Here is a 24,513-nt window from a genome sequence, read left to right on the forward strand (position 1 = left end):
GTGCAGAGGGCAATATAATAATGTCTAATTAATGCTAACACTCATACAGTCCTTTTCTTTTCTTTTGTGTGCAAGTGTGGGCATTAAGTTCATTGTCCAAATCACATCACACATGGAGAAACTCCATTTCTTCTGTAGCTTTGCATGAACTTCTAATGAACTGCTCTTTTACTTGAACTTTATTTTTTAGCTCTGTCTTTTTAGAGCTGTGTTGGTGTGCTGGGTTAGAGGTTTCCTTGTATAGTAATGGGTCTGTGAGATTACTTCTTATAAGGGTGTGTAGAGGACAAAGGGAGAGTGGCTTTAGATTAGATATAAGTAAGAAGTTCTTTACTGTGAGGGTGGTAAATCCCAGGTTGCCCAGAGCAGCTGTGGCTGCCCCATTCCTGGAAATGTCCAAGGCCAGGACCTGGAGCAACCTGGGATAGTGGAAGGTGTCCCTGCCTATGGCAAGGGGGTGGAAGAAGATGATTTTTGTCATCCCCTCCAACTCAAATCATTCTACAACTCAATGTTTATACATGAAATCATCTGTGGAATGGAATTTTTTTTTTTTCCTATGTAATACATGGCAGTAAGATGATGTTCTCCTCTACTCCTCCCATGTTAGATGGGGATGGTCTGTTCATGAGTAAATGTGTACAAAAAAGAAATGACTAATCCTGTAATATTTCCCCACTGTGAGGAACAATAAAAGGGCTCGCCAGTAACTTGCTCAGGGTCTGAAAAATCAAAATTTGGTCCATGTGAATCCCAGGGAGAGGCAGCCGAGTGCCTTTTGTGCCAGTCCTTCCTTTCCAGGGAATAACTACAGGAGTAGCTGTGTAACAAGAAACAGGACATTATATGGCCATTGCTACAACCTCTGCTGACCAGCTGCAGATTCCATAAGCTGTGGGTGACCAGATCCACATAAAATGTCCCACAGAAATGAGCCCAGGAGAATTCCAGAAGCTCTGGCAGATGGCACTTGATCTTCCTGAACGATGTATGGGGTCTGGTACATATGGATTATAAAACCCTGTATAGGTTTTATGATTTCTTCCAAAAGAGCTAATTCTTGAAGCCAGATGGTTTCTATAATGTTTAATCTTAAGCAAACAAAAGTAATTTTCCTTCCTCCATTCAGTAATGCTGAGAAGGTATATAAAATATGATGCATAAATTAGCAGTATAGTTTTCTTATTTAAACATGATAAAGATTCCCAATAAATGGCAAGGGGTGTATTAACATTTTTCATTTCTTTTTAAAATGTCTAATAAATTACCTTGCTCCTTTTTTTTCTTTGATGGAGAGTTGAAGCTCTCCAGAAGAGGAGGGTGCATCAGTTGGAACTTTTACTCTGAGTTGGGAAATCTACTCCAGCATTTACAACCTTGCCCATGCAGAAACCTCTTTTTCCCATAGATGAGTGCCAGCTGTTGCATTGCTCCATTGCTATTTTCCATTGCAACCACTTTGTCTCTGTTTCGGTAATTTCTGCTGTCCTGTCATCTCAGATCTCACTTCATCTCTCCAGGGCTTTTTCTTTGTGAAAACTCTTCATGCAGGTCTCAATGACTCTGCAAGGTTTCTCTGAGATTTTTGTTTTTACTTACTGTGGGAGCAATTTGTCTTCTATGTCCTTGAAATGGCCTGAATTTTTAGTTATGAAGAAAGTTATGAAGAGGGAGAAAATGGGAAGAAAAGGCATTTTCTACACTTGAAATTCTATGGCTTTGTACTGCAACAAGTTTTGACTCTGGAACAAACTTGAGGGTCCAGCATCACATTTACAAGGAGTGTAGAAATATCCATTTACCTGGATGATGGAATGGTTTGGGTTGGAAAGGAACTTAAACCATCCAGTTCTAACCCCTGCTATGGACAGGGACACCTTCCACTGTCCCAGGCTGCTTCAAGCCCCATCCAACCTGGCCTTGGAGACTTCCAGGGTCAGAGCATTCACAGTGCCCCATCCCAATGGGATGTGTTTGTTCAACTGGAAAGTCGTGGCAAGGTGATATTTTCTAGGGTTTCTCTCTTTTGTTCATAGGGCTGGTTTTTTTCTGCTACCACTTACTTGCATCACATGGACTTAATCAGGAAAAAAAAATCATCTCCATCTTGTCATTAATAGCCTGAATCTTTAAAAAGATATTTTCTAAGGCAATTAGTGCTGAGTTCATTAATAAGACCAGAAGAGAGGCTGATTAAGTGCCAGCTTAAAAATAAAAAACAATATTTTGTGATTTATATCACCAATAAATTTTTAAATAACGACATTTCAAAAATATTTGGATTCTTCATCTTTTTTGCTGGCTGTTTTCACGTTACACTCCCAACAGCTCAGGCAGTAAGTGTAAGATTAATCATTTCCACTTTGCTTTTCCAGTCAATTCCTTTACATTTTCACATCCTGTTTGTGCTGTTTTTTGTGTTTGCATCAACACAGGACTGCAGACTATCCCAGGAATATGGCAATACAAACAAAACTTGCTTTCACTCAGGTTTTATTTATATCCTCATACAGGATCAATATTAAAAAAATTAAACAAACTGTCAAATACCTTAAATTGCCTTTTTTGTTTTGGTAATGACTTAGGTATTCTTTTAAAAATAAAGGCGGACACTGCTTTAATGCTTGCTTTTGCCACTGCTTTGGAGCATGAAGGAGGGAGCATGATTAGTCTTCCCATCTTGGAAAGCAAGAAGCAATAGGATTTGATAGGGATATTTCAAAAATTAATTGGTATTTTCCAGTACATTGATTTATTTCAATCAAAAATGAAGTGTCCTTTTAACTCTATCTTAATCCACTACTAGCAAAAATTAAAAAAAAAAAAAAAGAGTGATTTTTTTTTTTTTCATTCTAAAGGGACTTAACTGTGTCTTGGTGACACATTAGAATTATGCAAAACCTTTTAAAGTTTGTCTCCCCACTGCCTGAAAATGGAGAAAAACTCTTAATTGTAAAACTGTCCAACCAAAACCAAAATTTCCACACCTCCATAATTAGCAGCTTCTAAATTCACTACCCAGCTCTGCTCTGAATTTATTCTTCATAAAATTTTGCTTAAAATCTGAAGTCTATTTTGCACTCAACCGTCACGGAAAATCAACTTTTCCCCTAATTCTCCCGTCTGGAGAAGAGCACCATAGCCCATGTGGATTCCTGTGGTGAAAGTGGGAGTTCTCTGAATTACTTTGTTCCTTTTACAGAGGTTTGAGCAGGTGGAACAGGGCTGAGGATCCCACCAGCTCCTTTCCCATGGGCTGCCAACCTCGCCTGACCTTCAAATCACTTTTAGCCATTGTGTTGCCCCCATGAAGTGATGGGCTCTTTATTTTAGTAACAGCCTCGCAAGTCTTTGACATTTCCTTCTACTAAATCAACAAGAGCTGCTGTTTTTCTTAGAAATTGGAAGGCAGTGTGTTTTTTGGTGGGTTTTTTTTGTTGCTTTTTTTTTTTTCCATGCTGGTTTGGGGTTTTTTTTGCTTTTAGTTTTTTTTTTTCCCTGCTGCTTAAAGAGGAGCATAGGATGAGAACAGGTTTTTCAGGCAGCATTAATGCAGATGTAGAGAATATCAGGTTTTGTACTGAAGGCTGAAGTTGCTGTCTAACATCTTTAACAAGCTTGGGAAGAAAAGAGTGAGAAGCACAAACTGTCACTCTCTGCTGGGAAAAAATCTGATATATTTCTAGTGGTCTTTCAAAAGCAGGGAACTTGTTAATAATAAATTGAAATAAAATGTTAAGGTAGTAATGTAGCAAAGTTTGTTGGTTGGTTGGAACTTTTGTTTGAGTTTTGTTGGGTGTTTTCCTCTCCTTCATGAGTCGGAAGCACTTTGCTTTTCCAGCACTCTGCTTTATCCAGCACTTTGCTTTTACAACGGAGTGTAGCTCATCTTCTAAGTGGCACCTCGTGCCAACAGCTTTCTCTTGTACTGTTTCTGATCCTCTCTGGGAGTTCTCTGCTCCTTGTCAAGACTGTACTTGCTGATTTTCCAGGATTTCGGTCATGGATTTGCCATTCACTTGCAAAATCCACCTCCAGGACTGGAGTGAATTTGGTCAGGGCTGCTAATAGCACACATCTGGGCTCATGGAACATGTGATGCTCCCCAAGGAGCCTCTCCACTTGGCCAAGAGTTAGTGCATGGTCTGGCAGAGTGTTTGTCTCAGGGCTGGCTCTAGGAACAACCTCTCTTTGTGGACAGTTTGGATATTTCTCTTTTTTTTTTTTTCCTTAGTAGCACATGGGTGGGTTTGGGAGGCTGTTTTTGATTACTACTGCTGTGAGAAATTGGAGATGCACCCTCAGGGACATGGATCCAAAGGTTTGGCAAAGCTGAATGAGTTGTTGACACATTTCTCCAGCCATGGCAGGGGGTTAGAACTGGATGATCTTTAAGGTCCCTTCCAACCCAAACCATTCTATGATTTCTATTATTTTAACACAGTTGCAGATTTCCTTGTCCACACTCCTACATGAGCTGAGACTCTGTCCCTGTCTGTGCTGTCCTGGACACACCAGAGACTCTTTTCCTTTCTTCTTCAGCGGTTTGTTATTAGCATATTTGCTAAAGAAGGATACCATAGTGAACAAAAGTGTCTTAACCAGAAATAATGCAAAGCAAATCTGATTGAATCTTGATAGCACTGTAAAAAGATAATTAATCATAGAACCATAGAGTCTTTTGGGTTGGATGGGACCTTCAAAATCATTTTGTTCCAACCCACCTTCCACGAGACCAGGTTGCTGAGGGTCCCATCCAACTTTTTCTTCAACACTTCCATGGCTGACACATCGACAGCTTCTCCTGGCAACTTGTGCTGGTGTCTCATCAATTTCTAATGTTTCCTAATGTTTCCTTTTCTCTTTGAACCAGCTCTTGCGTACACAGAGATTTGTATTTTTTGTGGCTGAGGACTTGGTGCTGTGTTTGGAACAGCATGGGGCTGTTTCCCTCATGGGGAGGATGGGAATATGGCAAAGCACTCCTGGGTTTAATGCTCCTTCCAATTGGCTTAGGACCAAAATCATCTTTTGGCTGATTTAAATGGAAGTGTAGGAATTGTGTGCAGCCTTTTTCCTCAGCTAGGTTGTGGAGGACAGTGTTTCTAAATTCTGTATCTTCTTTAATTTCTGAAGTTGACTTTTATTGCTAATTAATTTTCACCCTTTACTTTCTTTAATTCCATAAGGGATAATTCTCCATGGCTGGAGTGTCCCTTGCAGTGCCTGTTGTGCCATCAAGGACACAGGCACTAGCCAAGCTGCCAAGTTTTGGTCCCACTTCCCCAGGCCTCACTTCCATGGGAAGCTTTTGCCTGAATTGTCTTTTTCCTTGGCTTCCTAGACTTCCCTTGGTATAGGCACTGTATTTATAATTTCTCTCAGAAATGTGTATTGTATCTGTATTCAAGGCTTCTTTTTAATTTTATTTACTAGGTTTTTCCTAGAAAGAACCATGCTGAGCTCCAGTTAAAACTTACAAGCTCTACCAGGAGCATTTGTTCTGGGGACACTGTGCACTTACTTCTCTGGGAATGTGTTAATTATGTGTAAATTTAGAGGTTTGGATAAGGTTTAGGTATTGAAACTGTTTCAGAGAGCCCAAGACAAAAATGGGACCCTAGGTGGTGTCAACCTGAATGGGACCAACCTGAAATGATTCCCCCTGCCTGCTTTGCCTCCTTGCTCTTATCCACTCGTTGAATTTAGGCCCTGAACTTAATTTGGCTTAGAGATTATGAAATTTCTGTCTCCTCTGGACAACTTGTTGTAGCTGTGGTAGGACCTTCAAAGAGAAAAAAAAAATCTGTTCTGTGAAATCAGATGTGTTGGTTTGACTTTCATTTTGTCTATAATTTTTCTGGGAGTGTTATCTGTTGGGGAGGTGAAGTGGGAGCAATGTCCTTGTGTAGGGGAAGGCTGAAGTGGAGGGGCAGCCACTGATCTCTCCTCTCTGGTGACCAGTGACAGGACCTGAGGGAATGGCCTTAAATTGTGTCAGGGGAGGTTTATTGGATATTAGGAAAAGGTTCTTCACCGAGAGGCAGTGGTCACAGCACCAAGCCTGTCTGAGGTGAAGAAGCTTTAGGACAATGCTCTCAGACATGTGATGTAATTCTTGGGATTGTCCTGTTCAGGGCCAGGAGTTGGACTTCAGTGATCCTTGTGGGTCTCTTCCAACTCAATCAATTCCATGATTCTTGGTTTTCCCTTAGGGACAGGAGGAGAGGGCAGGCCCTTCACTACCTAACACTCTCCCTTTTAGATGGGTGGGATGAAACGTGTTCTTCCAGCTGAGAAGAATTTTACTTGCAGGTAAAACTTCATTTCTAAAACCAGGAAAAATGTGTTTTGTACATTTGAGAGAACTTGGACAAATCAGACAGATGATTAAAAAAGTAAAAAAAAAAAAAAAAAAGAAGAGGCATTTATAAGTGTTAATGCAAACAGAGACCTTGAGTTAACCCGTAGGGAATTGAGTTCTTGAACACATTGACCCTGCTGTGTGAGGAGGGCTTTGAGGGAGGATTGGTGTAAACACCAGCTTCATCCCAATTTTTACACCTGTAATTCCATAGGTGCCCCCTCCTGTGCTGTGGCTGTGCTGAGGAGACCCAGGCCCCTTTGAGCAAATCTGTAGCAAAGAGCCTCAGAGCTTTTCCATGTGAAACAGCCTCACATTTTACAACGCTGATGAAAATCCCGTTGCCTGATGAGTGTGATTTTTGCTTACATTTCCCTTTATCACTTATTTCACTCAAATTTCATCAGCAGGAAATAAAAACCTCCCAAGCTTGCACGCCAGGAGCAACTTCACATTACACATGATTCTTTCATTCTCTTCCATTTCCTTTTCTATTTTAAGCTGGCTGTTTTGAGGAAAGGAACTTTGTTCAAACACGTCCTTGGGTAATCCTTTCTATCCTGGTGTTTGTTGAAGCTTTTTTTTGACCAGTGTCAACAGGAGAGCAGATGTGTTGAGGAGAATCAAGGTTCCTGTGGTTTATGTGAAAGGGGAAGGCAGTGGAAGACCAAAACAGTGTTCTGGCAGTAGAAGAAACAAAGGGCTGTGTGGAACATGGGATCAGACACCAGAGAATCCACAGGGAGGAACACCCTGGGAAGCTGTTGAGTGCTGGGGACTAAAGGACTTGTCTGGGGTGGGTGTAGGTGTCTGTGCCTCCACCACTTCTTGCCTTTTGCATTTCCTTCCTTACATGACAATCTGCTTCTTTTTCTTTACTCTCTCTTGTCCTTGGCCTCCTTCACCTTCTTCCACCTTTTCACTTTAATGCCAGCTTTTGTGTAAAAACTAAAACGAAGACATGAATTTACCATTTTTTCTCCAGAGCAAATCTCTTTTCCTCTCTGGCCAGCTGCCAAAAAATCAATCTCTTCCTCTCCCTGGAGTTCACTTCCCAGTGCCAGAGGCACATGGCTCTCATTGTGGATTTCAGTCTTCGATGAGGAATTATTCTCTTGGATAATGGTATGAAAAGGGGGGAACTGAAGCTTTGCAGTGGCTCAAGTGGTCCTGGAGGAGGAACAAGGTGCTGGATGGGTGAGACTCATCCACTCAGCTCAGCTGTGAAAGGGTTAAGCCACAGGGCTGGGTGTGGTAGGGCTTAACCCATACTGCTGGAGGTAAACTCAGGATTTGGGGTGGATAATTTGAAATCAGAGTGAGCAGGTTTGCTTCCTGCCTGCTTTTTTTTACTCCTTGCAGGTGTTTCATGGCACAGAAGAGGACTTTGGAGACCAAGTAACTTTCTGTGGCAGTTTCTTCAGCAAAGGATGATGCTGTAACTTCAGTTAAAGCTTTCAAAGGAGAGAAGCTGCAGGAAATCTGTGACTTTCTGTAACAGACCACAGATAGAATTCTTGGTGGTGCTTTGGGGATAAATCCATGGCAATTTTAGGTGCTGAGTTGCTTTGCTACAGCCACATTAGGTATTGTAAGTAGAAAGATAAAATTCTTGTCCTGTTTTTCCTCTTTTCCCCCGTTTTACCCGAGTTACTGTAATTATTGCTGTTTCTTCTCTGAAACTTTTAGGTTATTTTGGGTTTGCTGCAAAATTGAGTTCAGGGAGGGAATTGACTTCACCTGGCTGCAGAAAAGCCATTAGGAGCTCCAAATTAGTGTGAAATAATTAATAGGAAAGGAATATTAACATGCCAAACATGGGCACTTTTCATTAACATTAAGTGAAAGGATGTTCCTGTAGGTTCCTTTGCCATGAGTGCTGTCCTGGACCTCCAGCAATTCCCTTTTACATTAATTTTATCCAGATCACTCAAGGCAAGACCTTATAAGCCTGGTCAGGCATGGTATTTGGCTTGTCTTGAAGAGGAGCTGAAATTAATTCCTGCTGGGATTTCTCCTTCCCTACCAAAGCTGCTGGTGGTGGTCCTTGGAGCTGTTGATTGTCCCAGCACATGAGAACCCCAGGGATGCACAGGTGCAGCAGAATTATTTTCTCCCTCCTGAGCCAGGACTGGGGGAAGCAGCCCACGAGTCCTTGGCTTCTATTTTGCTCCAAGCACAGACACCACATCCCTCCACTGGCCAGTCCTCATCCAGAGTTGTCTCCTGTAGACAGAATTGTGATGAATTAAAGATGATAATTGCTCTGAATCGTGGAAAGTGATGTACTCTGAGTGTTCTCTGAGATAGTGGTTGCAAAAATCATGTGTAAGGCTTGCATGGATTTTTAAGCTCCTCAACCACTCCTTACAATTCCTTGAAGGGAGATTGCAGCCAGGCTGGGGTCTGTCACTTCTCCCAAGTAGGAAATGGTGGAAAAAGAGGAAATGGTCTCAAGATTCACCAGGTGAGTTTTGTATTGGGTATTAGGAACAATCTCTTCAATGAAAGGGTCATCAGTCATAGGAACAGGGTGTCAGGGGAAGTGGCTGAGTCACCATCCTGGAGATATTTGAAAGATGTGTAGATGTGGCACTCAAGGCACACAGATTAGTGCTGGATTTGGCAGTGCTTGGTTAACAGTTGGATTCAAAGGTTTTTCTAACCTAAGTGATTCCATGATTCAATTTCCTTTTTCTTTCCTTTTTTTCCCCCCTCTTTTTCTTTCTCCTTTTTTGCATTGATCCAGAGTATGACAGCTAGCACAGAGGTCTAAGCTGCCGCCCCTGCACAGAAGATGGTTGTGAGGTGATGTTGCATTCCTGGATTTAAACTTGCTTGACATTGCATTCCTTGGATTTAAAGTCACAGATTTTTGCCCAGAGGAAGCAATTTGTGGATACAACTCTACACCCAAGTCACAAAGTTCCTCAAGGTCCTACTCACAGCTGGGGTCTCCCCCTGCAGAGTGTGCAGTGGCACACTTTGCTTTGGCACAGCATGTGTTGAAAAGCTCTTCTTTACCATCTGTTGCACCTACCTGGGAGCCCGTGGGGCTTTTCAGGCAAGAGAACGAAGAATTAAATGGGCAAATACCAGAAATGCCATTGTTTGCTGCTGTTTTGGGAGATGGTTGATGGGAGTTTGAGAGACCTGGTCTGGTGGAAGGTGTCCCTGCCCATGGTGGCAGGAACAGATGATATTTAGGGACCCTTCCAACTCAAAATATTCTATGATTTCTATGAATAAAAGTAAGTATAACACTGATAAATATAGCAGGAAACCACTATATGCTAGGCAGGGAGGAGGTTGAACTGATAGCAGAGGAAGTTAGGTTGTCCTGGGATCCAAGGGGGTTTTCCTGGAAAAATAAATGGGGAAAATAAATGGAAACAGTACAAAGGCTTTTTGGAAATGTCCAGTTAAGGAAATAAAGGAGAAACCATTTGCATGCAGGATTCTGTAACACATCCACTGCAAAACCTTCACAGCCTTGAGAACCCACAGTGTAAATAAAAGTAATTTTTTTCCCAGCTGTGGCCCTGAACTCTGTTAGTGTCAGGGCATGTATTTAATGCATAACATCATTTAATGCATATCAGAAACCTCCTAATCCTTCTTGGGGAATCATAATGTTTAAGTATTCACTTGATGTAATCAAAGATGTTTAATTTTTTATCAGACTTCACATCCACTTTACTTCTCAGTCTTGGTTTTTCTTCCTTGGCATGGTAGTACAGAGGCAGTTTTGCTTTGCTTTCTGATGCTGTTTTTGCATTGTTCTGCTTGTCTGCTTGAACTGCTGCATCCTCCATGAATAGTTACACCATCTCGGCTTGTTGTGTTGAAGCTTGAAATTGGAGTAGTTAAAACAGCCTCCTTGTTACTATTTTCTTTTCTTTTGCAAAATAAAAACAAAATAAAAGAACTGGCAGCATGCTGTGGCGTGAAATAAAAAGTCTAGGGGCAAGCCAGATACAGTGCAATTTTCTCAGAAAAAAACATTCTTCTTGAATTGCATTTTCAAAGTAATTGTTGGGAAATTTTGGACAAAAGTTTAATTTATGTTGTTGGTTGGGTTTTTTTTAGATTTAACTTCCTTTTTTTTTTAGGTGTGAGGGTGATTGTGGGTGCTGTTAGATAGGTGTGGACTCAGAGGCCTTTGAGGAGGAGTTTATAACCTCACAGTCCTCTTCTATTTATATAATTTTGACCACAATGAATATGTGGAGGCTTAAAAACTGAGTTATTTCCATGATTTCAGAGTATGATCCTCATGCTTTGTCTCTTTCCCATTAGGGAATTGTGGCACAGGGTGAGAAAACTGATCTCCCACCAATAAATATAAATAAATCTCACCCTCCCAAACTGAATTTTTGGGTAGTTTTTAACTTCATGGAACAACTCTGGACTCTCAGTGTTGCTCTGCGTTTCCTTCTCAGTGAAATTGGCACTTCTCCTGCCTTTTGCAAGGTTTGGCATATTTCATCTTGACTCTTGGTGTGACTTTGGCATTTGAAATGACTCCTCAGAGGTACCTGCTGGAGGCTGTGCAGGAGTGTCCCCATGTGGGAGCACACTGGAGTCTGCAGTCTGGATTATTTGGGGATTTAAAGCAGTGCTGTTCCCAGCTGGGTGATTCCATCCGAGCCTTTGGTTTGGTTGCGTCATGGTTCATCTGAGGCTTTGTTCAGAACCTCACTGCATGTGGATTCAGGATCACTGGGCCAGGATAAAAATCTGTTGAGGCGAATTTAGTGTTTCTAAGGATAGAATAAAATAAAGAAGTTAAAAAAAACCCACCCATCCAAAATGAGTTCTATCCCAAAATGTGCAGACGAGTTTTCTCTGGAACATGTTAGCACCCTGAAAATCCAAGAAAAAAAATCTCTTAAAATGGGGGTAATCACAGTCTGTAAAGATCTAAAAATGTTTTCCTGTGCTGCTCTTTTTCCAGTGATTTAATGAGAGCTGGACTTTGTTAGCAACAAGTGAAATTCCTGGGGGAGAGGGGAGCCCACGCTAATTTCTGCTCTTTTGCAGCCTCCTCTATAGAACAAAGGAAAGGAGTGTCTGGGACAGTTGATTTAGGAGAAACTGCAGGAAGAGAAGAGTGGGAAAATCTCTGTAAATGAGGCCCTGTGCATTTGGATTAAACAGCACTTAATACCCTGGATTTGTGTCATCCTGGCAGGCTGATCCATGACTTTATTTACAGCTGTTACAGGGCTGAACCATCTCAGGGAGTGTGAGAAGCAGTGGAAATCTCTCTGGATGTGCAGCTGCTCCTCCAGCACTGGGAGATGCATCCTCAGCCCTAACCTGAGCAGTGCATCCAGCAGGCTTCTCATTTGCCCAATTTTCCTCATTTTTGCCTTGCTCCATCATTGTCTTTCTGCTCTGTCAAGTGCAGTTTGGGTCTGTGGTGCTTTAGCAACATAGGGAAATCTGGTGAAGGGATGCAGAGTAGGTCAGAGTTCCAGTCTGCTGACCTGAAGAAATTAATCTCAGCTCCTGTTTGAGTCTGAGATGCTTCACCTCAGAGAAGCAGCTGGGTGATAACAGGGGCTTTGGACTCTGTTGGGTGGACAAGCCCTGGGGTGCTACATGTTATGACCAAAGTTTCAGGTAAAGCAGCTTCTGGGAAACCCACAAAACCTGACACAGGTGGGAGGCAAAAAAAAAAAAAAAAAAAAAAAATCTGCTGGAAAGCTGCTGCCATAAAACTGGTGACAAAGACATTGTTACAAATGCGTGTTTCTCTGGTGACTGTGATCAATCAAAATTGAAATACCTGGTTAAAGCTTATTTATGTGGTGTATCCTTACTCTGTGAAATGGACTTAATACAGCCATAATTAATGGTGTTAAGCTGAAGGCAGGTAGATTTAGATTGGAATTTGGGAAGAAATTCTTCCCTGTGAGTGTGGCAAGGGCCTGGCACAGGTTGCCCAGAGAAGCTGTGGCTGCCCCATCCCTGGAAGTGTTCAAGGCCAGGTTGGACGGGGCTTGGAGCAACCTGGGATAGTGGAACGTGTCCCTGCCCATGGCAGGGGATTGGAACTGGATGATCTTTAAGGTCTCTTCCAACCCAAAATAGTCTGTGATTCTCTAGTACAGCTCAGTCTACTACCACATGACTCCTTCTCTGGGGATGATGAAACTGTGGAGAAGCTGGGGACAGTTTTAGGGATTTTAAAGTTGGGAAATGAAGCTAAAAAACCAAACCAAAACAAAAAATTCCTAAATCCAAATGAACAAACAAAAAATCTAAAATAAACAAAACAAAACAACAACAAAAACACAAAAATAAACAAAAAACCAAAACAACAACAATAACAAAAAAAACCTCTAAAAAAAACCCAAGAAAACAAAACAAAGCAAAAAAAAACCAAAAAAAAAACCAAAAAACCCCACCTTCCACCAAACCTGAAACCCCAAAATGTTCAAACCCTCACTTCAGTGTTCTTCTTGTAGGGCAGATTTGAGTACCTTGGCTAAAGTGGGGACCTTGGGAATGAAGCTGTGAGAATTTTTCTGTGCACCAGCAGTAGAAATTCCTGAATTCCTGGCACTGACTCATTTCCCCATGCATTTGAGCTATCAGGGCGGAATAGGAAGAAGAGAAACCTCTCTTGGGGGTTAGGAGAAGAATGTTTGGAGATCCCACTGAGCTCCCACCTCCCTCCTGCCCCAAAAGCTTTGACCCCATGGAGTAGGTGTCCTCTGCTCACTGATTTTTCCACAGGCAGGACCTGCTACGGGCCCTCCTGCTCTGAAAAGTGTTGGGTGACCATCACTTGGCATTGTGGTTTCTCATTCAGTCATGGTTCTGATACTCCCACTTGGTAAATGAGGTGGAATTATTTGTATTCTGGTTGCTGATAATCCCTACAAATGCAATCTCAGTCCATGTGGGCTGTATCTTGCAGCAGCATCTTCACTGTCCTGGTGGTGCTGGATTTGTCTGTTTAGTGCAAGTTCCACAACCAGGCACTGTGTAAAGCTGCATCAGACCACCCTGCCTGAGCTAAATTTCTGCAGCAAGGAGGAATCTACATCCCCTTTCAAAGAACCCTTTCAAAGTGATTGGTGGTGTGCAGTATTAACACCTTTTTTTTATTTTCTGTTTTTCTCTTCACAGCCACCCAGATTGATCCCAGCGAGCTGCAGGAACTTTTTCAGGAGACTTCAGCCAATGTCTTCCGAATTAACTCCAATGGTGCGTAAAATGAAAGGTTTCCTGGTGTGTTCTGTACTGTCCTGTTGATGATTCCTGTGCATGGCCACGGCCCCTGGTAGCTCCTCTTGTCAGGGAGCAAATATTAATGCAGCTTTTCTGCTGCTGCATCTAACAAGCAGCAGCACATGTCCAATACACAGCTCCTCATAAGATGTAAAAATATTCCACCATATGTTCCATCCAACAGGCACAGACACATTCCAATCCTTGCTGAGACCACATCCTTTTTCTATTTTTAATTGTGTCATCTGTTACAATAGAGAGCTAGTGCTCAGAAAGGTGGAACAAGCCAGGCTCATTTTCACATATGTTGCAGCAGTGCTGTGTTCAGAGCCTGTCATATGAGCTTGCAGAACCTCTACCTCCCTTAGAAAAACACTGGAATTCTGCTGTTCTTCACTCTGTAGGTTGGGCAGGTATTGCTGCCCAGATCTCCCGAGCCCCTAGAGATGCAGAGTCCTCCCTCCTTTGAAACTAGCTCTGGCTCATCAGTTTTGTTGGGTTAGGCTGGAGGAATTTATCTTGCAGACAGGTATAAAGTAAAATTGCTGAGTGGAAGGTAATGCCATTGTACCCCAGTTCTAAAACACAGCAGTGTCAGACAGGGATCTGAAATTATCAATGCTGATTTTAAAATAGACCTTGAAATTGCTTTGGAATCATCTGGACAGCTTCTGTGTCTGTTCTTTCTGTGTCTTGGGTGACAGAGAGGCCTGGCCTAGGTGTAGGGAAAGGATTTTATTTGTGTAATTCTTCTCTAGTGTGTCCTAGGGGTGAAGCCCTGGTCGTTTGTAGCAAAGGATCCTTCTTAGAACAGGGATGGGACATAAAAACTTCTAAAATGTAGTTGTCTCTACTTTTGGTGAGTTGTGTATGCTCCATCTGCCAGGAAAATTCAAGCACCAGTTTTTCTAGGACTACAAGGGATTGGTGACCCTTACATTGGTGACACACATCCCATGTAAAAAAGGGATTATGGCCACTGTGGGAGCTTGAACCTCCCAGCTGTGATACTTGGCTTACAGGTGGGTGAACAACCACACCATAACACACAGAAATACCTGCATTAGCACCGATTTTGGCTGCTCCAGCACCAATAGCTTTAATTTGACAATGCCAGTGATGGGTGGTAGTAGCACTTCTGCTTCCAAACTGAGGGCTCAGACTGAAGTTGTGTGATCTTCTCGTGAGTCTGTGTGTGCTGTTCTTGTCCAACCTGGCCAGATTAGGGCTGACTTGATGTGCCCCTGTGCTTTAATCACAGCTCCTTCCACAGTGGAGTTTTATCCTGAGAAAACCTAAAGGTGAATGGCACATCACTTTCGAAATACCACAACCCAATTTCTGTTTTCATTCTTTGTTAGAATTGCCTTAACCCCTTCAATTAGTGTTTGACAACCACTGTTGTTGTTATTTCTCCTTTTGAGATGGTGATGATGTGTTTCCTCTAAAGAGTTGCCTGAACTGAGTGCTCTGTGAAGCAGATAATGACAATGCCTGCACTTAAAACTATTTTGCAAAAATGGAGAGGGTGCAAAGAAAAGCCAAAACTGTTTGATGTCTGAAAATCAGAGTTTAAAATCTGTGCCATCCAAATTTCTGTTTGAGACATCCAAGAAGACTCAATCGTGGTATGCAAGTACCTCTCTAGGAAGAAAGACATCAAGTAGATAGCAAGGGGCTCGTTAATCTATTGTTCTCACATAGGAGGAGATCAGGAGATAAGAGTTAAAGCTAGACAAATTCAATCCTTCTGTATGAGGGTAACCAGCCATTAGAACTGCTTATGGAGGGGGCTTGATGGATTTGGCTTTGCCACAAACCTTTATATCAAGATTCAAATGTCTTTTTTATAAGATATACTTTAGTCCAGCTGCAGTTCCTGGTCTTGATGTGGGAGTGATAGGACAAAATTTTATGGGAGGAAATCAGGTTGGATAATCAGAATTGCTCTCTCTGGCTTTTAAAATCTATGGATCAATGAATCTATAATGCCTTTTAAAGTGCTTACAGGTTGAAGAAATGCCCATAAGATACTCTACTGTTGTTGCTCCATTCACTACCCACATTAATTTTTGTCTGACAAAATCAGTTTCATTCAGTTTATTTTTATAGTCTCTCCCCCAAAAAGTGGTTAGAGATTTTCAGAAAAAGGCTGCTGAGTGTACTGCTGAGATTTGGCAGAGCTAATTCACTTTAGGTAAAGAGCATTTTAGGGTTAGAAAATGGGGAAGAATGACCATGATTCTTTCTGTAGCATAAAGTCTCTTGAGGAAACTCAGGAGCCTCTGACTTGGAGCACAGAAAAAAAGTCAGTGATGTATTTTGTGGCTGAGCAAGGAACAGGCAGCTACATTCCAGATACTCACCAGCTGATGGGGTTACTCCTCTTGTGCTGCACATGGTGTGCTGAACATCCTACAAATTTCATAAATCCTGTCACAACTCCTCTTTCCCTCCTTTTCCTGGCTTGCTGCAGCTCTCTGGTGATTTTCAGATTCCCCGTTGTGTTTGGAGTCCTAACTGTGCACCTGAAATGTTCTTTTCCCTTTTGGGGTGCTGAAGATCATAGAATCATGGAGTCATACAATCATTAAGGTTGGAAAAGACTTCCGAGATCTCCAAGTCCAAGCTTTGACTGAATGCCACCAAGGCCACTAAACCTTGGGAAGTGCCTTGGTTTATTTTTGAACATTCCCAGGAGCTGATTTCACCCCTTCCCTGGCCAGGCTGTTCCAAGCTGTCAGGAGTTGGCCATGTTATGATTTTGTTTTTTAGATTATAAAAACCCCAGGTTGTGGCCAATCTCAGCAATACCTTTCATGTCTTGGGGGAATGACTATTTTTAATGAAACAAGAAGTCAACTTTGTACCAGAATTTTAAAGCACCATTGAATTTTATTGAGTAACACTGCAGAAGTAATAAACACTGTGTGCTTTGTCCCTCTTTGCTGTTCTTATTCTTTTTACAGAATTCTGAGCCTTTGGGGTGATTTAAATTCTTCTTGGGCACTTCAGGACTTGCATGGGCAGGGACACCTTCCAATAGACCAGGTTGTCACATAGTGCCTTGACTTTTGCAACTTTCATGTTTTGGGTTTTTTTAGTTTAGTTGATTTTCTTATCAGGTCACAAAAAGGAGCTCAAATACTGCCTGAATTTGTCTCATTTATGGCTTTTTTTTTTTTTTTTATCTATACTTTTATCGAGACCTTGCATTTTTTTTCATGTGCAGCTTTTAGCTGCCTCTTAGTAAGTATCTTATAAATAAGTACAATAAATAACACACTTAAATGGAGTTGCTCTGGTGCATCTTGTTTGGTCAGTGGAGGATATACTGGAGGAATCAGGCCTGTGCTGGCCAGATGGAGAACATGAACTCTCTAATGGGTCTCTTGCCTCTCTAATTCCTGCTCCTCACTCATTAATGACTGCCCATAACTGGTTGATGCCATGTGCAGTCCCATTACCTCGATCTTAAAGGCTGAGCAACGGATTTTTCCATATCCCTCAGGTGTGATAGAGTCTCCATTGCCATCTCAGGATGGTTTCTTATCCCCCACTGATGTAAAGATTGCAATGGCGCAGGCAACTGGGGGCCAAGCTCTCTGTGTAGTAAATCAGTGCAGCTCCAATGTCACCAATGCCTTGTGAATGGACTAGGGTGTGCTTTTTAATAACAAAAAGAACAAGACTTTTAAAATAAGATTCCTGTTTTAAGAATGGCTTCACACATCCCTCCAGTAAAGCTTGATGTTTTGCTCCTCTGGTCAAACTACGGCTCACATGACCAGAACTGGGACATTGAGAGAGATTTTCCACATCCAGCACAGGAGCTGCAGAGATTTTGATAAATTCATTCTTGGTTGAAGCAAGTTAGATTTAGCCCAGTGTAGCACAGATTTAATTATAGAATCACAGAATGGCTTGGGTTGGAAAGGACCTTAAAGATCACTTGGTTCCAACCCCCTGCCATGGACAGAGACACCTTCCCCTATCCCAGATTGCTCCCAGCCCTGTCCACTCTGACTTTGGACACTTCCAGAGATGGGGCAAACACATCTTCTCTGGGTAACCTGTGCCAGGGCCTCCCCACCCTCACAGGGAAGAATTTCTTCCTAATATCCAATCTGAACCTGTCCTCCATCAGTGTAAATCCTCTTCCTCTTGTCCTACCACTTCATGCCCTTGCCTAGAGTTCCTCTCCAGTTCTCCTGGAGCTCCTTTAGGTGGAGCACTGGAAGGTGCTCTAGGTTCTCTCTGGAGGCTTCTCTTCTCCAGGCTGATTAATCCCAGCTGTCCCAGCCTGGCTTCAGAGCAGAGGTGCTCCAGCCCTGTGGACATCTCTGTGTCCACCTGGATTTTCTTCTACAGGTGAACATCCTTCTTGGATGGGAGCCCCAGAGCTGGATGCAGTCCAGGTGGGGTCTCATGGGAGGAGAGTAGAGGGGGAGAATCACCTCCACTGAGCTTCTGGCCACTCCTCTTTTGATGGAGCCCAGGGTACTTTTGGCTTTCCTGAGATTCAGGAAAGTCATGTTGGAGTTTTAGTCCTGCTGTTTTCCATGTAAGAGCTATATCAGATGGTAACCTTTGGCTCCTCCAGAGTGCATATCTTGTCATTTTGGGACAACTGACATTTATTTAGTTGTCTAAATACTGTCTTTGAATTGGAATATTAGGTAAAATTATTGGATAAAAACTTAATCTCAGGTCACTTTCTCATCTGACGAACACTCTCCTCACCTCTTGCATTCATGTCTCATATTCTTTTCACATTTTTGTAGATTTTCCAAAATACTGAATAAATGTAACAACTCCTGGGTTTGCCGCAGTGTAAAATGGCTTGAGTGTGGAGTCTTGAACTGTTTTGTTCAGTAGCAAAACTGCTTCCCACTCCAATCTTCTCCAAAGCAGGTGTCAGTAAAACTCACTTTGAATTGTCCTTATTTTTGCAGGTCAGGTTAGAAAGGTTCATGGAGGCTGTAGCTGCTGGTTTTGTTCTGGAATTGCAGCCATGACATTAACTTATTCTTACAAATTCAGTTTCCACACAAGTCCTTTCTGTACCTTGGCTTGCTGTCCATTCTCCAAGGACCACACTCCGCTTTGTTCCAAAGGGTTGATGGGCCCAAAAGTATTTTTAGTAGATGCAAAATTTTGTATTTGAACTGGACTGCATGTGGATTCCAAGGGAAATTGATTTGTTAGGATTGTGGAGAGGGAAAGAGGGAATTATAGTATTCATGAGATCTCTGCAGGGTCAGTGGTGTCCTTCTACAGAAGCAAATGGTTATTAGTGAAAACTTCCAATTTATTCTTTAGAACACTGTGCTTCCAGCAAAGAAAAATAATTATTAGCTCAGTTGTACACAATTCCTTGAGGCTTTATCTTACTGAATCTCCAAAGTCTGCAATAAAATCTGTTCTTGAGACCTAGCATTGATGGAAATATATGGTGGTATTCAAAGTTTTTTTTGCATATTCATGTAGTTCAGGCACATTAGTTACTTTTTATGCTGTTTAGTGACTTTTGGTGTCAAGCCAGAAGAGACCAATAAAGAAGAGAGGATTTTGTCTGACAGTGGAAATATAATTAGGTGACTTGTTCAAAATTACAGGCCAAGTCCAACTCTGTAGAGTTATTAAAACAGAGGATTTCTTAAATTTCTGCAGAAATAATTGAGTCATGCTTTTAATCTGTTCTTTTTTCTATCCTTAAATAGTGAAGCGTGACTGATAACAGGCTGTGGGTTTTTACGATTGGAAATGTCCTGAAAGAAATCCCACATGTAAATATCAAGAATGTAATTTATTTAACATGTTCCATTGTGGGAAATCTTGAAGTGCTTTGCTTGCTGGCTGTGCTAAGTCCAGAAGCAGTAACCTGTTCTTACTTGAAAAGTGAATTGAGACAGTGAAATTCAAGGGTGGAAAAAGACAACAGTACTCCTAGATTTCTGCTTTTTTATACACACACATATATATAGATATTTCTTAACTCTTAAGTAATTGCAAATGACAAAGCAAACCATGTTTCTACCTTCCAACTGCTTTTAGGGTATTCTCTTCTCCTGATGGAAAAGCCCAAGAAGTTGTGGAGGACAAACACAGGAGATAATCACATTTCCGTTATTTCTGAGCCAAAAGATAGAAATCATTTTGAGTTTTAGAGTCTTGAACAAGAAGATGGAAGATATCAGAATAGGCATCAGTGTTCTGCCTCTTAATTATTATTCAGAGCAATAAACAGTTATTATGCAATTTCTTGCCTCTTCACCAGGGGCACATTTCCAGCTGGAAATGCTCGGTGCACAATTCTGTGTCACCTCAAGGCTGGAAGAGTCAGAGATCTGTTCAAGGTCCATGGAACTGAGGTTTTCCTACAAGGGGTCATATTCCATCATGTCATGGCATGTTATACATGGATTCACCATTTATGCTTCCAAAGGACCCAATTTATCATTCTGTGGCTACTGGTAGATGTTGTCCCCTTTCTCTCATTGGTTACTTTTTTAGATACTTAATTGTACTTTTTTAAAAAATTAAATTAAATTAAAAGACAAACATCTGAACTAAGATTCAGTATTTTTCTTTCCTCTGAAAAGGTGTGCTGCTTCTTTATCTTTTCTTTCTCTGCTGTTGACAGTGACCTCTCTGGAAAGAAGTCTTCGATCCCTGGGGACCTTGAACGATACTCAAGAGCTGCAGGATGGACTGTGAGTTTGTTTTAAATTGTTGCAGATCTTTCTTTGTCCCAGCCTTTTCATTTTTTCCCCTCATCTATCCTCACCCTTCCTTCCATCCTTTCATTATAGCTGGACACTTTTTTGTCAGGATTACTTCATTTTTTTCTGTTCGTGTTGGTGATGAATGGCAGTAGGATGTGTATCGATCGTATAAAGCTTTACTTGTGCTGACTTCAGGTGGCAGAGAATGGTGTGGAGATGACACAGAAAAGATGACCCATGGTGGAAGAGGGCATTCTGTTGTTCTTGGAGGTGTTATTTTTCTGTTGTTTGTTGTTTTTTTGCTGTTGGGGTTTGTGGTTATTTATTTTTAAAGTGAAGCTGGAGTGGGAAACTGTGCTGGTTTTGGCTGGGATGGAGATAATTTTCTTCACAGTAGCCAGTATGAGGATGTGTTTTGGATTTGTAATGAAAGCAGTGTTGATAATCCAGGGATATTTTAGTTACTGCTGAGCAGTTCTTACACAGAGTCAAGGCCCCACCAGCGAGTCAGGAGTGAATGAGCAGCTGTGGGAGGTTAGCTGCTGGCTGGAGTTAAACCAAAACAGATGTTTCTGTAGCTTTTTCTTGTTCCTTTTCTTTTACCCCCCAGTTCTACTTGGCCAAGGTCCGTGGACCCAAAAGAAAAGAGAAAAGAGACTTATGACAGAGGCATGTAGTGACAGAACAAGGGGGAATGGCTTCAAACTGAAAGACAGTAGGTGTAGATTAGATATTAGGGAAGAAATTCTTCCATGTGAGGGTGGTGAGGCCCTGGCACAGGTTGCCCAGAGAAGCTGTGGCTGCCCCATCCCTGGAAACGTTCCAGACCAGCATGGATGGGGCTTGGAGCAACCTGGGATAGTGGAAAGTGTCCATGGCAGGGGAACTGGATCCAAGTGATCTTTAAGGACTCTTCCAACCCAAACCATTCCATGATTCTATGAAAAAATAAAAGAGAGAGAGGATATTTTTTAGGAGGAAAAGTGTGTTGTGGTGTTGGAAGCAGCATCACAGCATCACGTGGCACAGCACTGACAAAATGAAACTTGATTTGCAGTTGCAGGAGACACAGTTCATTAAACTCCCTCTTCCAGAGCTGTGTACACACAAACATGCACAGTTAGCTCTCATTGTACATGTGCTAATTACAGAATTCAAATTACTTTTCCAAATGTAGCATAATTTATTAAAGGTGCCTCCCTTCAAGCAGGTTGCAGGCAAAAATCAACTGTTTCGGATATGTCTCTGATTTCATGTGTGTGATTGCTGTTCCTGCTGAGATTTGGCTGTGAAGAAAGAGGAGAATTTGGGGTTTATTTCTTTAATTGCCTGATGGACTTGACTGACCTTCTCTATGCAATATGAACTCTCAGACCTGTTTGCAATGTCTCTCCTTTTCTCTCTAATCCATTGCTTTCATCAGGGCATCAGATCTGCCCTAATTCACATATACCCTGTTTTGCAAACCAGAGGATTAAAAATAGGAATAGTCAGAATATTTGAAAGTAAATTTAGGATATTGGAGAGGATGTAACAGTAAAAAGTCAGCCTGTGGAGACTGATGCAATCAGGAAAGATGTTTACATATACAAAATTATTTGCAGCATAAAGCACCTTAATAACTGCTGGAGATCCTTAATCCAGAAAAGACTCTGTATCATGCAGATATTGTGTTTGCTCTCCTAAACCTTTTTAAAAATTTAATTAAAGAATCAATTCCTTGACTCTTCAGAGCACTCCAGAAACATGGCTAGATAATTTTCCTCTTTCCTGAGCAGTTACATAAATAGATGCATAAGGCACTAATTGCACTAATTATTTTTTGATCTCAGAATTATTGTTAATTGTCCAGATAGGTAAATGCAGGTTTTTAAAATTTTAACTGTGCTTCCCTATCCCTGTAATCAGCCCCAGAATTCCTCCAGCTGTCTCCTGGTTCATCCCCTCTCCCCATGGTCCAATGGCTCTTCCATTTCTCCTATTTGGCTTCTGGTATCTCCATACAGAGCAGTACCAGGGTGCTCTGCTGAGGAGGACCAGCAGCTCCCTCCCCTTCAATCCTCCCTTTCTGTCACCCTGTCCTAACACTGACGTGTCCTTCCACTGCCCCCCTTTCTCATCACCAGGCAAACAGCCTCAAGTGCTCTACAAGAACTTCTGCTTGTCTCTCCTGAGAGCTGCACCAGCAAAAAGCAGCGTGCCATGAATCACTAGAGCTGGCAGGGCTGCATAGATCTCTGCTCAGGAGGGTCAGCTCTTCAGGTGAGACCTTTGGGGCAGTGCTTTCTGCTTCCACAGCTGCAAATCATGGCTTAATCTTCCTCCTCTGCCACTTGGCCCCTCTCCTTCAGAGGCTGATGCATGTCTCTCCTTGAACACCCTCTAGCTTTGAAGATGGGAGCTGTGAGGGAACATTTGGCAGGTTTATAGCCCTGGCTGTTAGGAAAACCATCATGGTTTTGGGTATCTAAGTAGTAAAATTGCCACAGTTTCTACTTTTTTGTTAAGCGGCTGTCACTCTGCCTAAAATAAGACTGCCTAAAATTAGGCAGATGAGGGAAGGCAGAGTATTTGGGAATAGGGATTAATGGTGAATTGTTCTGCCACACAGGACATTACTTTGGACAGTAAACTGCAGAAGTGTTTGCTTACCTAGCAGCAGGGTCCTGAAAAAACAGAAAAAAACCCCAAAGTTACCTGCTTCCTTGCCAAATTCAGGGAGACTTTCTGAGCACAGGATTTACAAAGGCATCAGATGACAGGAGGATTCTGACTGTCAAATTGGTCTATTCCCTTTTCTGAAATGTTTTCTCTGCTTTTGAGAGCTGAGTCTTTCAGAATAAGGATTGTATCTGTGGCAAGTAAATTTGGGAGAGTTCATCCCACATGGAGTGCCAGCTCTAGTCAGTGAGACAGACTTGGTTGCTGCTGTGAGCAGGGAATATATCAGACCCAAAGTGGATAATCCTGGTCGAAGCTCTTTCCAGAGCCAGCACAAATATTTGTGGGCTGCATGCTTGGAGCTGGATGTGCTGGCAAGTGAAATGTAAATGCCCAAACAAAGCTCTTGGCTGAATGCAACTGACCCTGGATTAATTGGGAAGGGAGTGGGAGCAAAGGGAAAAAGGTGCAGGGAGCTGCGACGAGGAGCTAAGGCCAGGAGGCAAAGCTGAGGCTTTCTTCAGTGATGCAGGAAAAATCGACTGATTTGTTTTCTCTCTGACCTTTGGTTTAATAATCCAGGCTTCCAAGGCATTTATCTGCCTCCTCAGCTAGAGTGTGTCGGATGGGGGGGTTCTCCAACATTAGGGACTGAAGGTAATGAGTTTTTAATTTAGGGAAATCAAATTAAACACCCAGCTAGAGCACAGACTCCAAAAGGCTGTGAAAACCAGTCTCCTTTCTTTTGACTGGTGTAGCTCTTTGGTCTCCCAGCATCTTCCACAAAGTGGCTGGAAATGAAAGCCTCTCTCTAACCTGGACAATGTTCTCTGAGAGGTGTATTAGAAGAAGAAAAAAAATTTAAAAGTCTTTCATTTTCATGCAACCTGACCCTGTCTTATTGTGATCTCAAGAAAAGGAAAGTGGCCATGCAGGCTGCAAGAGGCATTTGCTGACTACCTGGAAGCCATAAAACTGAGCTTGAAGTGGTAATGAAAGGTCCTTGATGTCCTTTCCTTGGGGGCTGGGTGGCTACAGAAGTGCTCCAGGCTTTCCAAACCAGGCTTCTGCACTGCTCACCTCAGAGAGGAGTTTGTCATCTTACTGGACATTTGATCTTGTGTCATTGCAAGGTCAAGAGGAATGAGAGCATTGAGTCACAATCATAGTTTTTCACTATTTTCAGGTGTGTCTGGGATGTGGCCCCATGAGTCTTTACTCCATGAAGGATTTTGGCATCCTTCACTATTCACTTGCAGAAGAATTTGCCTGTTTAAGGAGGAGTTATAAGAAGGATATTTTTGGGGCTTTTAGCACTGATGAGATTTTAGCACTGATGAGATTTACTAAAAAAAAGTGTTAATTTCTCCTGATTTGAGAAAAAAAAAAATAAGGACTTTTAGCTTTCACCTCAGTTTTCCCACTGGCATTAAGTTTTTTTTTTTTAAAGTACACATTATAGAAATACATAGGATTTTTTTCTTGCACCTCAGAGAGGGCTCAGCTCTACGTCTG

General features: G+C 42.0%; 1 protein-coding gene across 11 annotated transcripts in view; it reads left to right on the forward strand.

Annotated features, from left to right (window-relative positions):
* The window catches only part of TSNARE1 (t-SNARE domain containing 1), a 451,241-nt gene that overhangs the window by 137,104 nt on the left and 289,624 nt on the right, over window positions 1-24,513 (forward strand). For 10 of the 11 annotated variants that reach the window (XM_068176547.1, XM_068177290.1, XM_068177204.1 and 7 more), the window contains 2 exons: window positions 13,508-13,585; window positions 20,256-20,325. In XM_068176547.1, coding sequence (XP_068032648.1) covers window positions 13,508-13,585; window positions 20,256-20,325 — 148 coding nt within the window. Of the gene's footprint in view, window positions 1-7,732; window positions 7,956-13,507; window positions 13,586-20,255; window positions 20,326-24,513 lie in introns of those variants that run through there. The other variant, XM_068177364.1, reaches the window with a different exon arrangement.

This window comes from Anomalospiza imberbis, chromosome 1 (assembly GCF_031753505.1).
Source record: "Anomalospiza imberbis isolate Cuckoo-Finch-1a 21T00152 chromosome 1, ASM3175350v1, whole genome shotgun sequence".
Lineage (NCBI taxonomy): Eukaryota > Metazoa > Chordata > Aves > Passeriformes > Viduidae > Anomalospiza > Anomalospiza imberbis.